Source organism: Nicotiana attenuata, unplaced genomic scaffold (assembly GCF_001879085.1).
Source record: "Nicotiana attenuata strain UT unplaced genomic scaffold, NIATTr2, whole genome shotgun sequence".
NCBI classification, from domain to species: Eukaryota; Viridiplantae; Streptophyta; class Magnoliopsida; order Solanales; family Solanaceae; genus Nicotiana; species Nicotiana attenuata.
In genome coordinates this window covers 11,174-26,061 of record NW_017672765.1, presented here as the reverse complement: position 1 = coordinate 26,061, position 14,888 = coordinate 11,174, and the positions used below count along the sequence as shown (strand labels likewise).

At 37.5% G+C, this 14,888-nt stretch overlaps 1 protein-coding gene across 2 annotated transcripts; it reads left to right on the top strand.

Moving 5' to 3' along the window:
- The first annotated feature begins 10,323 nt into the window (after window positions 1–10,323).
- On the top strand, window positions 10,324–14,340 carry LOC109214430. 2 transcript variants are annotated; one of them, XM_019378347.1, is made up of 5 exons: window positions 10,324–11,221; window positions 13,002–13,054; window positions 13,283–13,449; window positions 13,535–13,686; window positions 13,884–14,340. In XM_019378347.1, exons 1-5 carry the CDS (start codon window positions 10,483–10,485, stop codon window positions 14,222–14,224), a joined length of 1,452 nt encoding a protein of 483 aa, XP_019233892.1. In that variant the 5' UTR covers window positions 10,324–10,482; the 3' UTR covers window positions 14,225–14,340. The 2 variants fall into 2 exon arrangements, with proteins under 2 accessions (XP_019233892.1, XP_019233891.1); XM_019378346.1 differs by having other exon boundaries at window positions 10,325–11,221; window positions 13,280–13,449.
- Window positions 14,341–14,888: the final 548 nt, after the last annotated feature.

Sequence of the window (14,888 nt, the reverse complement as noted above, 5' to 3'; positions counted from 1 at the left end):
GATCTGATACAATCAAAATGAGAGAAATAAAATGAAAGAGTCTTATCGGTGAAAACCTACGGGCACCATAAGACGACGGTAAGCAGATAAATTGGAAATGAGAGAGCCTGGTTAGTAAAAACTCGTAAAGAGCACTATTAGGCGACAATGAGAAGAGAAATGAGAGAGGTCAATTGGCGAAAACCCACAAAGGGCGTCGTCGATCGAAAAGAAGACACCCCTTACCACTATTGGAGTCCTGGCCCGGTTTCTCGATTTGAAAATGTGGGTCACAATGAGGTTATGAGAAGTTGGAAAAGTTTGTGCGGGTCGGGCATCCAGTCCAAGAAGCATGTCATGTCTATTGAAGCCTGCATGCACCCCAGATAAGTCCTTCCTTCTTTCCCGAAAGGGACGCTTCTCTTCAAATTCATTTTTTCTTGCCTTTTGTTTACTTTTCCTTGAGTCCCTTTCGGTCTAACTCTGTTTCCGAAACTAATACAAAGAAAAGGTGGCAAGATTAGTTTACAGGGTGTTGCCTAACAAAAGCCAAGCCCGAAGAAAAGTACCCAGCCTCAGCGGGTGCATCAAGTCGATCCCAATTGGCCATGATGGCTGATGCTCTGAATTCAAAGTTATTGAAAAAGAAACGAAAACCAAAGGCAAAAGCCCTAAAGGTAGAATAAAGTGAAAGGGTCGAAGCCCCACGCGGGCGAGCCGTGATGAAGTCTTAAAAGTTGAGTCCCTCGGTTTGAGAGAGAGATCAATCTTCAGAAAACCAGCAAGCAGCAGAGGCTCTCAACAAAGGTTCAAGCCGAGATCGAGTGATCGAAACAATCAAGGCCACAAAACCAACCACCGTTTCAAACTGACAATTGCTCTTTGTTTGAAGTTGAAACAGGTGCAGCCCAAGACAACCATGCAAATGCAGGTGCACCCAAAAGAAAAGCTGCGCAAAAGCTAGAAACAGCTTCGCAGTAACAATCAACCCAAAAGGGAAGTTTTCCTCCAAATTTATTTCATGTATTTTATTGGAATAAAATGAAATGAAAAAGGAAAGTAAAAAAAAGAAAAAGAAGAAAATCCAAACAAAATGATAGCCTAGATTCCCAACCTCAATCTTTTACGCTTCTGCCAACATTAGGGCTCCAATCCCTGAGTTAAGCTTTTTAGACATAGGACCCCCATTCCCTAGTCGCCTTTTGCCAACATTAGGGCTCCAATCCCTGAGTTGAGCTTTTTAGACATAGGGCCTCCATTCCCTAGTCGCCTTTTGCCAACATTAGGGCTCCAATCCCTGAGTTGAGTTTTTAGACATAGGGCCTCCATTCCCTAGTCAACTTTGTTTTACCAACATTAGGGCACCAATCCCTGAGTTGTGATTTTAGACATAGGGCCTCCATTTCCTAGTCGCCTTTTTACCAACATTAGGGCTCCAATCCCTGAGTTGAGTTTTAAACATAGGGCCTCCATTCCCTAGTCGCCTTTTACCAACATTAGGGCTCCAATCCCTGATTTGAGTTTTTAGACATAGGGCCTCCATTCCCTAGTCACCTTTTTTTTACCAACATTAGGGCTCCAATCCCTGAGTTGAGTTTTTAGACATAGGGCCTCCATTCCCTAGTCACCTTTTTTTTACCAACATTAGGGCTCCAATCCCTGAGTTGAGTTTTTAGACATAGGGCCTCCATTCCCTAGTCGCCTTTTTTCTTGCCAACATTAGGGCTCCACTCCCTGAGTTGAGCTTTTTAGACATAGGGCTTCCATTCCCTAGTCGCCTTTTACCAACATTAGGGCTCCAATCCCTGAGTTGAGTTTTTAGACATAGGGCCTCCATTCCCTAGTCGCCTTTTGCCAACATCCCTAGTCGCCTTTTGCCAACATTAGGGCTCCAATCCCTGAGTTGAGTTTTTAGACATAGGGCCTCCATTCCCTAGTCGCCTTTTTACCAACATTAGGGCTCCAATCCCTGAGTTGAGTTTTTAGACATAGGGCCTCCATTCCCTAGTCGCCTTTTACTAATATTAGGGCTCCAATCGATGAGTTGAGCTTTTAGACATAGGGCCTCCATTCCCTAGTCGCCTTTTACCAACATTAGGGCTCCAATCCTGAGTTGAGTTTTTAGACATAGGGCCTCCATTCCCTAGTCGCCTTTTTACCAACATTAGGGCTCCAATCCCTGAGTTGAGATTTTAGACATAGGGCCTCCATTCCCTAGTCGCCTTTTTGCCAACATTAGGGCTCAATCCCTGAGTTGAGATTTTAGACATAGGGTCTTCATTCCCTAGTCACCTTTTTGCCAACATTAGGGCTCCAATCCCTAGTTGAGATTTTTAGACATAGGGCCTCCATTCCCTAATTGCCTTTTTGCCAACATAGGGCCTCCATTCCCTAGTTGAGATTTTAGACATAGGGCATCCATTCCCTAGTCGCTTTTTCCTTTTAAAGACACAAATCCTTATTTTATTGCTTTCAAAAAAAAATATATAGTTTAGATCTTAGTTACAAATAACTCACAAAATTTTCCTAGTGAAAACTGGGGCAGAAAAAATTTCGTTTGTTTGTTTGTTTTGATGTCTGAGCAGGTTTTACCTCGAGGCACAGGGTTCAAGATGATCAAAGAATGAGTCTCAATCCAGAATATAGAAAAAAGAAGAAAAATAAAAAGAAGTGAACTCAAAATGCAGAAGCGGAGAAAGCTGCGGACTGCTCAAGATATGATTGTAGTCCCAAGCGTCGCATGTCCCGCTTTGATCCAAATGCTGAAGAAAGAAACAGCACCTGCAACTTGCGAGCATCAAGGTTCAGATCGGATTCCACAGCAAAATCAGCTAAGACTCGAGATCAAGCTTCAAGAGATTTATAGATAGGAATCTTGTAACTCGTAGTTGATAGGCCTAGCTAGCTTAGCTTTTGATTTTCCTTTTGGTGTAATAAGGAAGTCAGCAAGCAATAGCAGTAGCAGCAGCAGTGAAATCACAGCTCCTGGTAGTCCCAGCTACCAAAACTTCCAGAACTACACTGACCTGATTCCTTTATAGCCAAGGATATGTAGGCAACCTCTGAAGAAAGGTTCGGTCAGACACTTTTCAAAAAATGCTTCTCATGGAGTGCCAAGCAGGCAAACATCCCTCATAATTGCTCATTTTATCTTTGTCTGGAAACCCTTCGAATCTCCGAGCAAAGAGGGGCAGCTGTGAGCACGTAATTTTTGCCTCACATGAATTACTCCTACAGAATTCTCAAAATTAGGATTTTTCTTTTAATTATTTAATTTTTAGGAATTATTGCATGATTTTGTGTTTGTTTGCATTTTTGTGTGCATGTTTAATTTATGTAATTCATGAAACGATACAAAAATACATTGCATTTGCATTTAGGATCCAATTTTCTATTTTTAGGATAATTAGTTAATTAATATTACAAAAAATGAAAGAAAACAACAAAAATAGTTCATCTTTTTTTGCATTTTTACTCTTTAATTTTCGAATTGTTATAGTTTTCTCTTAATTTAGGACTTAATTAATTTTTATAAATTCTATGAAGGATAATTAGCTTATTTTAGTAAATTAATTTAGTTTTAAGAGTTAATTTTGGTTTTATTTTAATTTGAAAAGGAAAAGAAAAGAAGAAATAAAAGGAAAAAGAAAGGAAAATAAGCAAGGCTGATTTAGTGGGCCAAATCGCCAAGCCCCAAACCCTTGCACCCGTCCAAACCCCCAAACCGGGCCAAATCTATTAAATACCCAGTCCACTTCCGCCCAGCCCAAACGACCCCGTTTGATTTAGAACAAATTTGAGCCGTCGATGTTTTGTTGATCCAACGGACCTCAACTCGCCCACCCCCTAGTATATAACTGTACGCCCTTATTTCAACCCGCCACCGGTGGTGGCGCCACCACGAATCACCACCACCACCACGAATCACCACCAAAAAATACACCCCTGAACCCTCTCCACCTCCCCATCCCAAATCTCCAAACACCTCCTCTCAAATCCTCCTAGAACGCCTCGAATTTCAGAAACCTTAGCGCCGCCACGATGTTCTTCGGTGGCGGCGCCACCTCTGTTCAACCCCAAACTAACACCAAATAACCCCCAAGCCTCACTCATTCCAAATACCCACTCCGTCTGCTTCAAAACCATTCAGAACCTTTCGAATTTTAAATCGAAGCTCTGAGCCCTAAGTTTCTAAAACGTAAATCAGTGGTCGTGTTGAAGATTTGAAGCCGGAAGGGGTTTTACGCGTGTGTTTTCATTTGAGAACACATGATTAAAACCTATTCCGGTCAAAATCGGAGGGTACTGGAGGTCTGTTCAAACCAACCATCCGCCTATATGCTTTGGGTATTTCTGTTCTCTTCCTCTCGTTTCTTTATTTTTGTTCTCTTTTCCTCGTCTCCTTTTTTTCTCTTTCTCATTCTGCTTGTTTTTGTTTCATTTGACCATTTAGTAAAATTAGATGGCATGAACTTGTTAGTAATTTTGTTTAGTTATATCAAACAAACTTAGGGTCAATTCTGTTATGTTAATTTTGTTAATTTTGATCTTTTGTCTTTTGTTTTTCATAAGTGGCGATTTAATAGTCAGAAAATGATCAATTGGTTGCTTCTTATATTGTTAATTAGCTTTGGTAAGGTTTGGGCCAGAAATTGAGCTTTGAATACTCATTGGACTAGTTTAAAATCAGCTTTGGGTCTGTTGAGTCATTTGTGGCCTGATTCAAAAGAAGCTCGGTTTGTTTTGGCCCAGGGGATTTTCCATAAGTGTAAAAACAAGGTAACTAAGGGGTAATTTGGGTAATTCAGTTAGGGAATCTTGCAATAACCACCTGAAGAAGCTTCTTAGAAGCTAAAAACAGACTTGCTTGGCAAGCAAGTCAGTAATTCAAGGACTTTTGAGCAAAAATGAAAATTCACAAAGGGCTCAAATGCAAAACTGAACACTTTAAGGCTGCCCTAATAACTTGCCTATAAAGGCATTGCTAAGGAAAGCTCAATTCAAATTTGGGAAGAGAAAAATCCAGAACAAAAGGAAAACGGCTGAGAATTGGAGAAAAAGTTATTGTTTCATTGAATTTTCAGTGATTTTGATTTCTTTCCAACTTCTGAAACTATTTTAACTCATCCGAGTGTGAAATGGTTTAAACTTGGTCGTCAAAGTTTGGTTTAAGGTTTTACTGGGCTGTATTTGGTTGAATTTGATATACTGAGCTGTTATACATCACTTCTAGGGTTTGGAGTTGTTTTGCTGGTTGTTTTACTGCTGATTTCTACTGCTGCACCTGATGATACTTCATTTTTCTTACCTTTTTCACTTCCAGGTATTTCCTTGGCTCTTTTAAGTGGCATATGGAGTTCAAATCCGAAAACATGTAACAAGAATAGAAGATCTGAGAATGAATCTCAACTTTGTTGAATATCAGTCTTTGTTCAAATAGAGTTTTTTCTTTGTCTTAGTGATAATTTAAGCTCTTTCATGAGTTGTCTATTCTATTGTGTTGGTACTCTTATGTTCATCTTCAAAGTATGTTTTAGGCTTTTAGTTAATCATGTTGTTCTGTAATTAAGTCGAAGAATTTTTGTATTTGGACCTCAAAAGGATGTGAATGCTTCTTTAATATAGGTTTAAATCAGTAGGGCATATCATGATGGTTTGGTTCAAATTCGTTTAAGTTAAATGTCTGAATTCTAGTTCATGATTATTATGTAGCATGATTACATTGTTTTGAGTTCTTCTTCCTGTTTTTTTTTCGAACTTGGTTCTGAGTTTGCATAGTTTTGGGAATGATAATTCGAGCAGGAAATTACATGTTTTATGAGCATTGCATATTTAAGTTGGATAAGTATTGAGTGTGGTATGAGATTGACTACTTAGCAGGTTCGAATCCCAGGTGTCTATTTCTATTAAAAATGTTTCAAAAGGATATACAACATGTCTTTAGGGCGCTGAAATTTCAAAATACTGCATTTACTTTATTACAATGTGCTGATTCAATCGTTAGAGTTTACTCAAGCTCCTTTGATTCATTGGGTGCCGGATATGCAGTAGGGATTCGATGTTGGGTTTTGACTCAGCAGCTGCAGGGGCTTTGAATTTGGTCCTGTTTTTGAGGCCCAGTTCTGAAGGCTTCTTTAAATCAGAGCCGGGCCATTTCTTTGTTGGGCCACCAATCCTCTTGTGTTGGCTCAGGCCTTTTTATGCAATGAATTAGTTTTCCCTCATATAATCCATCCTAGTTAGTTTAAATAAAATCTTTAATTACATTTAGTATTGATTAATCAGACTTTTAACTAGTGGAGGTGAGCCGTAGTAGATAACACAAATGGTTATGGCCCTCCGAATTTTAGTTTGAATACCCTTTAAAATAGAATTGAGGTGCGCCGCGCCAAATAAAATCTCAAATGCGTGGCCCTCCCTTAATTATTTCTTTTAAAATCCTTAGACTTCGAGGCGTGCCATTTAGCAAATTTTCATGGTCCTCGCAAAGTTAAAAACGCGTAGTTGCTTTAGGCGCGTTATTTTGATAATGTTACTTTCCTAAACTCGGGTGTGCATTTCATGTGACCCAAATCCAAATCTCAACAACGTTAGACAAAACATGTCGTGGACCGCGGGTGCATTTCATGTGACGTGGTTCAAAACATATTTTAGATAACGTTGAATCTTCCTAAAAAATAATTTAAAAGCGGTTAATAAGTTAAAATACACCATAGGCTAAAATATGTATTAAAATCAGATAATGGGCCAATTATAATAGTTTAAGCGGCCGTGCTAGAACCATGGAATCCGGGGGTGCCTAACACCTTCCCTCGGGTTAACAGAATTCCTTATTCAGAATTTCTGGTTCGCAGACTTCAAAAGTAAAGTCGAAATTTCCTCGATTTGGGATTTAAAATAAACCGGTGACTTGGGACACCAAATAAACTATCCCAAGTGGCGACTCTGATAAATAAATAATTCCATTTCGAATAATGTCACTTAAATTGGAAAAACTCCCTTATATACTATCCTTCGGGGTGGTGTGTAAAAAAGGAGGTGTGACAATTGAGTTATGATGTTCTTTACGTTTATTTATTGGTTTTCTGTGGTTACTTGATTTTATGGTGATGTTATTGATTCCCTTGCCCAAATTGCTTTGTGATTGTTGCTTGGGTGAGGAAGAGTGTAAAGCACGAAGGGTGATGCCGTGCATGATATTTGTGAGAGAGTGTAAAGCACGAAGGGTGATGCCATGCACTTGTCTTTGATTTCCTGATTCTTGCTGATAATTCATTTATAGTGTTCTTTACATTTATCTATTGGAATTCTGTTGTTACTTGATATTTCCCCGCAATATGTTTCCCCTTCCCATCTTTAACTGCTAGTTTATGTCAATATTACTTGCTGTATGTGATATAACTGCACAGGTTTAATTGGTAGTCTTGTCCTAGCCTCGTCACTACTTCGTCGAGGTTAGGCTAGACACTTACCATCACATGAGGTCGGTTGTGCTGATACTACACTCTGCACTGTGTGCAGATCCCGGTGCTGTAGCTTTTGGACCACAGTGAGGTTGCTGCCTTCAGTCCAGTGACGGAGATCCGAGGTAGTCCTGCAGGCGTCTGCAGTCCTTGGCGTCTCCTTCTATCTTTCCATACTGTTTCTTTTATGTACTTCAGAAATAGCGTTGTATTTATTTTTCGGACCCCTATTTGTAGTATTCTTAGATAGTCCGTGAGATTGTGACACCAGTTCTGGGTAGCTTATGTTTATGGATTAGTATCAGTATTATTATTAAATTGTTACATTTCATTCTTCCGCTTTATTATTTCCGCTGTTTATATAATGTTTATTCACAATTGTTAAGGGATTAAAAAAAGCGAAAAAGGTTAAATAACTGGAATAATTGGCTTGCCTAGCTTTCACTAGTAGGCGCCATCGCGATTCCCGAGGGTGGAAAATTCGGGTCGTGACACAATTGATACATATTTTTCAAATTAATAATATTTAGTTTAATTATTTCTAAAACTAAAAATATACTTGTTGTAATAACATCATGTAATGCATGTTTGATAAAATAAATTAATATTTATAAATATAATATCATACATTATTCAAATATTTGACAAAACTAATCTATCAATTCTAAGTTTCTAACTAAACAATGAACAACATACAATGTGAAATAACAAAATATAACACAATTTCAAAATCCAAAAAAAAAAAGAAAGAGTTTTACATTGTCAAATTCCAACATAATAAAAATAAGTTCCAATACAACTTAACATTAGGAAACATAATAAGTTTATAACCTTATTCAACAACGAAATTTAATTTAATGACATCACTCATTATATGCGAGTTCGTTAATGACTCAACAACAACAACAACTACCTAGTGAAATCGCACAAGTGGGATAATGACTCATTATTTCTAATATTAGGTGGTGTAATTTCAAAAACTAGAATAATAACGCAAACGCAAAATAAAAACTAAAAAAAGAGATTAAAAAGTAAAAAATAAAATCAAAAATTTAAATCAAAAGAGAATAAAATAATGGACATAAAAAGTTACAAAGAAAATAAATTAAAATAAAAAGAAAAAGGAAAGAAATTAAAAAGTTACATTGTAATTACACAGTGTAACTACCACCAATTCTCACCTCCTCCTCCTAGAGAATTGAAGAGTGACCAAATTTCATGCTGACCAACTAATTACTTGACCAAGCCAAACATACCAAATTGTGCAGTTGCACCCCAATCACATCCAAATCCAATTCTTAGGTGGTTTTCCAAACATGCTCTTACAAAGTATGAGTCACGTATTAATTTATTTTTGGAATTTTTACCTCCTATAGCAAAGGTTAACACCATATTTATTTTAAATAAATACCATTTAAAAAAAATTATATTCTATAGATACCTTTTAAGGTTTATAGCAAAATATTTAATTTTGGTTATCTCCTAGCCCTAAGCCACTAAATACGCTAATCGGTTACACTATTTTCTTTCTCTCTCTACTTTGATACATCTCATTCTCTTCCCCATCCCATTAAAATTTCCGATCTCCTCCTCCTTCCACCGGATTTGTGCAAAGCCCACTTCAAAAATTGCTCCAGCTCCCGCATCTGGTTGAGAGAAACCCAGTTCAAAAACCTCTTTGTCTAAAGTTTCTGATCCTAAAATCTCTCTTCTTTAAGCTTTGATTTTGATAGTCACAACATATGAGGCTTATCCTGCTATTCACCGCAAGTTCCCTAAGATTTTATTGCAATTTGGTGGTTTTAGAAATTTGAAGCCTTTGGTGTGATTGGCCTTTGAGAATTTTGGTGGGTTACATCTTTGGTTTTGGTTGGATTCTTGAATCAAGACAAGAATAATAGGTTTCGACTTTTTCTATGTTTTGAATTCTTCTGGGACCTTCGTCTGTGGTGGTAGTTTCAGCTACGTTAGAGTTCACCCGATTGAAGGATTGTTTGGTTTTAATTGGACCGCCAAAATTCTTAATCGTAGATTTCATTATTTGCTTACCACACAAATCACGGTAGCAAGCAATCAAGTGATGTCCTTATCAAAGTCAAACAGAGTGTAAAGAATCTTCAAATACAGCGAGATACATTCAAATTGCTTATGGAATCATGGTCGGAATCCGATGGGTCGTCGGAGTCTGAAGTTTGGGTTGAGCAATTTGAAGATTCTGTTACCTTTTTTTTAAGAGCATTTCAATGTATCTCGCTGTATTTCTATGTATTTCATTGTATTCACTATCTTTTTTTCCATTGTAATTCAATGTATCTCGTTGTATTCCATGTATTTCATTGTATTCAATGTCTTTTTTTCTCATTGTATTTCAATGTATTCCTCTGTATTCTATCTATTTCATTGTATTTTGCGGTTGAGAATCTTTTTTTATAACTGAAAAATACAAAATTTGTGTGTTATAATTGAGTTTGTTGAGTTATATTAGGAGTCTACTATGTTAATTGATTCACTTTCCGTTTTAAAAACAATGTAATCCCCTATTTCACGCCGTGAATACAATCGAATATAGTCGAATACAATAATCTGTCCAGCTGTAATCCCATGTTTACTCCATGAATACAGTCGAATACACTCGAATACAACAATTGATTAGCTGGACTTCCCTGATTCACGTCTATTTTTGCTACTTTATTCATGAATACAATAGCTCAAATACTTCAAATACATTTTATAACCACAGAAAAGGTGTCTATATTCCGTAATATAGCAAATGGTATCTATAGATGGCTAATTACTACTAAAAAGATAGAGCTTTATGAAAATTTCTCTTTATTTTTCCACTTTCCATCCAATATAGTCCTAGTTTTTTCTTTTGAAAAATCCAATCAAAATGGTACGAAATCAAATTCAAAAAGATGTCCGTTACAAATAGACCCCAAAACTTCCCTTTCCCCCTAATTCCCACCTCCATCAACTCTTTTTACACCTAGGGTTTTCAGGTTACCGTTAAACCCTAAACCCCACCAAAATTCATCCAGAAATGTGCCTATCAACAACAAAGGGCTTCGAGCCCATGTTAACAGAATCAATCAATCACTTCTTGGCCTCTTACAGAAATGGAAGTTCTGATTTCTCAAATTTTCAGTTCATTTTCTTTCGTTTGATACAAACAATGCCCGACCCGCCTCTTGAAATTACTTGGTTTTACTCTGCTGTAACTTTTCACACCTCAAAATCAGCTGGTTTTAGCAAAATCGTTGTCGCTAAAGACTTGTTTCACTTGCTAATTTCTTGCTCGGGTCCATGTAACGGGTTGAAAAAGATTGCTTTGCTTGCCCCTGTACTGTACGTTTTGTATGATGTAATATGCGAGTTTTCGCGTAATGGGTTGTGCTTGAATGGTGAAATTAGGGACTTGGTAGAGAAAATTGTTGGTTATATATGTATATGTTTAGGTGATAGCGACATCTTGAACGAGTTTGATGAGAATATTCTCTATTTTGAGGAATTAGTTGGGGTTTGGACAATTGATCGGGTTGAGTGTGCTAAATTTGACGAGAATTTAGGGGTTTTCTTTCCAATTTTGAGTGTTGAGGTTCATGAGGGTCGAAATATAAGGCATGGGATCAGGGATTTAGCTGGAATCGTAATATGTGAGGTGTTCTTGCTTAATTTGTCTATGAAGTTTAATATGGGGTTTGTAAATGAGGACGTCCAAAATGATGCGCGAAATTGGGCAATTCAGACTCTCAAGCAGTTCCAAAATTTTGAACACTTAGGTGAGTTCTTGCTTCTTCTTTTTTCCCCTTGAAAGAGGCCAAGTTTCATTACTTGAATATGCAGTGTAGCTTATTGTTTTTTCCCCTTACTGTTAATGTGTAATTCTTGTATAGTAACATCACCTTGCTATCCTGACCAGTCATAAAGCATAAAAAAAGTAAATCAAATTATGTAACAAGATGGACAGTAATGGCAACATAGTAGCAGGTCAAGCATACCTTCTTGTGGGGATTTATGAGGATAATTGTGTCATTTGGCTCACTAAAATTGATCCACTTAATATGCTTAGACTGTCTAATAACAAGAACCGAATAATATTAACGTATAGAACTTTCTTTGTAATGTCTTTCAAACTTTCTGTATATATGGGTCTTTATGATATTATGTCATGTTGTCTGCATCATATAAATAATTAAATATCATTGTTCTTGTATTTTTGTTTACTGTTCCATACTAAACTCCTTTTTTTCACCAATCAATTGAAGAACCAATTAACTGTAGCTGTTGCTGCAATGTTGAGAACAAATCGATTAACTCACTCCCTGAAAGAGAAGAAAACCATTGTGTTGAGGACAACCTTCTATCAATTTTGCTTATCACTAATCCCTTTACTTTATAACCCATTGGGTGTACACCCTTAGACTTTCATTTCTAGTATGAAGCCGTTAGGAGTTAGCTAGCCTTGGGGTCCAGTATATAAGGATCAACGTGTTCTCATTGCATGTGAATGGTCAATTTTGTAAAATCGTGCTTACCTATGGAAGTATATTTACTGAGTTAATTGGTAGTCCCACTTATATTTCTTTTGCTGGTAAAGCTGGAATTTATGGATATAAACTTTGATGTGCTTCTACGCTGCGAGTTAAGTTGGTTGTTTATGACTATAGTTGAAGGAACCTTTAATATTTTTGTACTTGTGTTGTTGTGACTTGGTTGAGGTTGTTCAATATTCTTGCCATCACCGTTTTACTTTCTTTAGGCTTTTTTTGGAGTTTGGTTGATGGTTTGTGAAAAGAAGCTGCTGCATGTGAAGTAAGGTTCAGCTACTCTTGGAATTTTATTTGACATATTCTAGGTATTCTTTGAAGAGTTCATTTCCTGGAAGTCCATTTCCTTTGAATTGCGATTTGTTTCCGAGCAATGCATTCTCTATTTAAATCTTCCATGTGCAAAATGATTTTTTTTTCTAATTAATCCCACCATCTAAACACACTAGTCCAATTTTCTTTATTTGTGGCTCCATATTCATGAAGTTCTCTATCTACTGATGCAATATTCTTTCCATGAAATCTCAATAGTTACATGCGCTGGAATTGCTACTCTTAGCTATCTATTAAGCTGTACGCATCATCATAATAGGGTGCATTTTCAGAGGGAACTTTGTACCTGAGCGGGAAAATTAAACAGCAGAATAATGATGTTCGGGAGGATACCTGAAGAAAAGCAGTTGTGTGCTTCCGGAAAACCAATATTGGCAAATGTATCATTCTTGATCTTCCAGCATCACTTATCCTACAATGCCATAAATGAGCATCTGTTTGAATCTTGGTGACCCGAGAGAGAGCAAGGGAGGGGAGAGTATTTGAACCTCCTATTACTAGATTCCTTGGCATTTCATATGGTTATTTATTTTGAGCTTTTGACTGCATTGCATGATAACCTTAGTAAACCGAATTAACTGCTTTTTTTGCTTGCTTCGCTTAAGCCAAGGCATGTATGTGACGCTTTGCATTGACAATTTTGGACTTGATTCATGATTGATTTGAGTTTTATTTGTAGATCTGCTTCTCAGAATTCTGTTGGAGAAAAGGCTGGTGGTCACTACCTTATTGGTACGTATTCATGACAACCTTCATTATCGCAAAGATTTAAGAGTGGATAGCATGTGCGGTGGCCCAAAAACTTCCATGCTGTGCTGTACTCCTCGATCTGTTTGTATGTGTGATACTTGTTTTAAGGATATCTCGTGCTAATGGAAATTTAAATATGCAGCTTAAGATGGATTTCTTTAAGGCTGACAAGTTCTTTTTTTTTTCTCTCAATATTTGTTGTTGCAGCAGAGTTCTGAAGATGCAGTTATTCTACAGAAACTATTGTATGATGCTGTGATACTGATTGATAATTCATTTCTAAGTTCTAGCAGATGGTTTCAGCTACCAGAATCCCACTTCAGGAACTTGGCTCTACTATGGTCCTTAGTAGCTGATAACGCCATACAGTTTGCTAGGTACGGAAAATTGCTGCTCTAAAATTTGAAATAAGCTTGATAACTTTTTCTCTGTGCTAATAAATCTGGGAATTGCTGGCTCTAGGGAAATATGTGATCAAGATAGGGTGCTTGCTTATGTAAATGCTTTCTCCGAGTCTCAGCTACCCAGCAAATTACTTAAATGGGTCTCTACCCGAGCTGGAACAGAAGAGAACCTGAGGAATCCAAAATTTACGACACCCAAAGCTCTCATAAGTACGTCTTTTATCTGGTTTTGCTAGTCATTTGAATACTTTGGATCTTTTTGGTTTTGCTTTTCTACTGGCTAAGTCACATATTTTGTGCTTTTCAAAATCAATAGCAAACCTACCTTGTAGATAACATACTACTATTATACTTAACTCTTCATTGCCATGTTTGTGTCTTCTAAGATACGTTGCCTATATCCACAGAATGGCTTTTTATCCTGGAAGACCAAGGTCTCTGGGTGTTTGATCACGACAAACTGAAGTTCCATGCCAAAGCGGCAATTTGTAATTCATTGCCAGACTGTTGTCTCCCTGAATCTAAGCCCGAATGCTGGACTGCTAAAGAGAGAGAGCGTAGGGAAGGCAAATACATTGGCGATGAGGAAATGGAAGATTCATTGGACAAACCAGTCTCTGCTGCTTACTTTTGTACAGATAAATTGCCTACTGATGGTGATAGAAAGCGCAAAGATCCACTGAAGGACACAGATATAAGAGGAACACCAGTCAAGCTTGTAAAGTATAATGTTCATGAAAGTATATAACTCAAATGTTGTATGACCGTCAGTTCTTGCCTAAGTAATTTCACTTTTCATCTTTTCTTGGAGTTTGCAACATCATTGGCAGAGAGTATATAACTCTTCCTGAGATTGATCCGCAATACTGCAATTTCCTCAAAAAGGAACAAAATTACCGTTAGGTTCTTCATCTGTACTTCATCTGCATCACACATAATGAGTGTGTTGTCTGCATATAAAACATGGGTAACCTTGATGTTTCTATGCTCCAAAGCACTTACCCTGAATCCCTAATCCATGATAATTCCATTGCTTTAAACACCAATCTGCTGAAACTTCCAATAACTAGCGAAAATAGGAAAATGGTAATAGGATCCCCTTGCCTTAAACCTCTACAGGCTGGAAAAAACCCATCTAGAGTACTATTGATTATCACTGAAGGATCTGCAATAATTTATACATATTATCTGGTCAGGAGATTACTGATAAGAAGGTTGGGTTTTCCTTTGGGAAGGCAATCCGGACACCTCATGAGATGGCAAACAACAATGAATAGCAAAAGACAAGGCGTTCTTGGAGTAAGTGATTTGAGACCACACAATAGGGCAGTCCGGTGCACTAAGCTCCCGCTATACGCGGGGTTCGGGAAAGGGTCGTACCACAAAGGTCTATTGTATGCAGCCTTACCCTG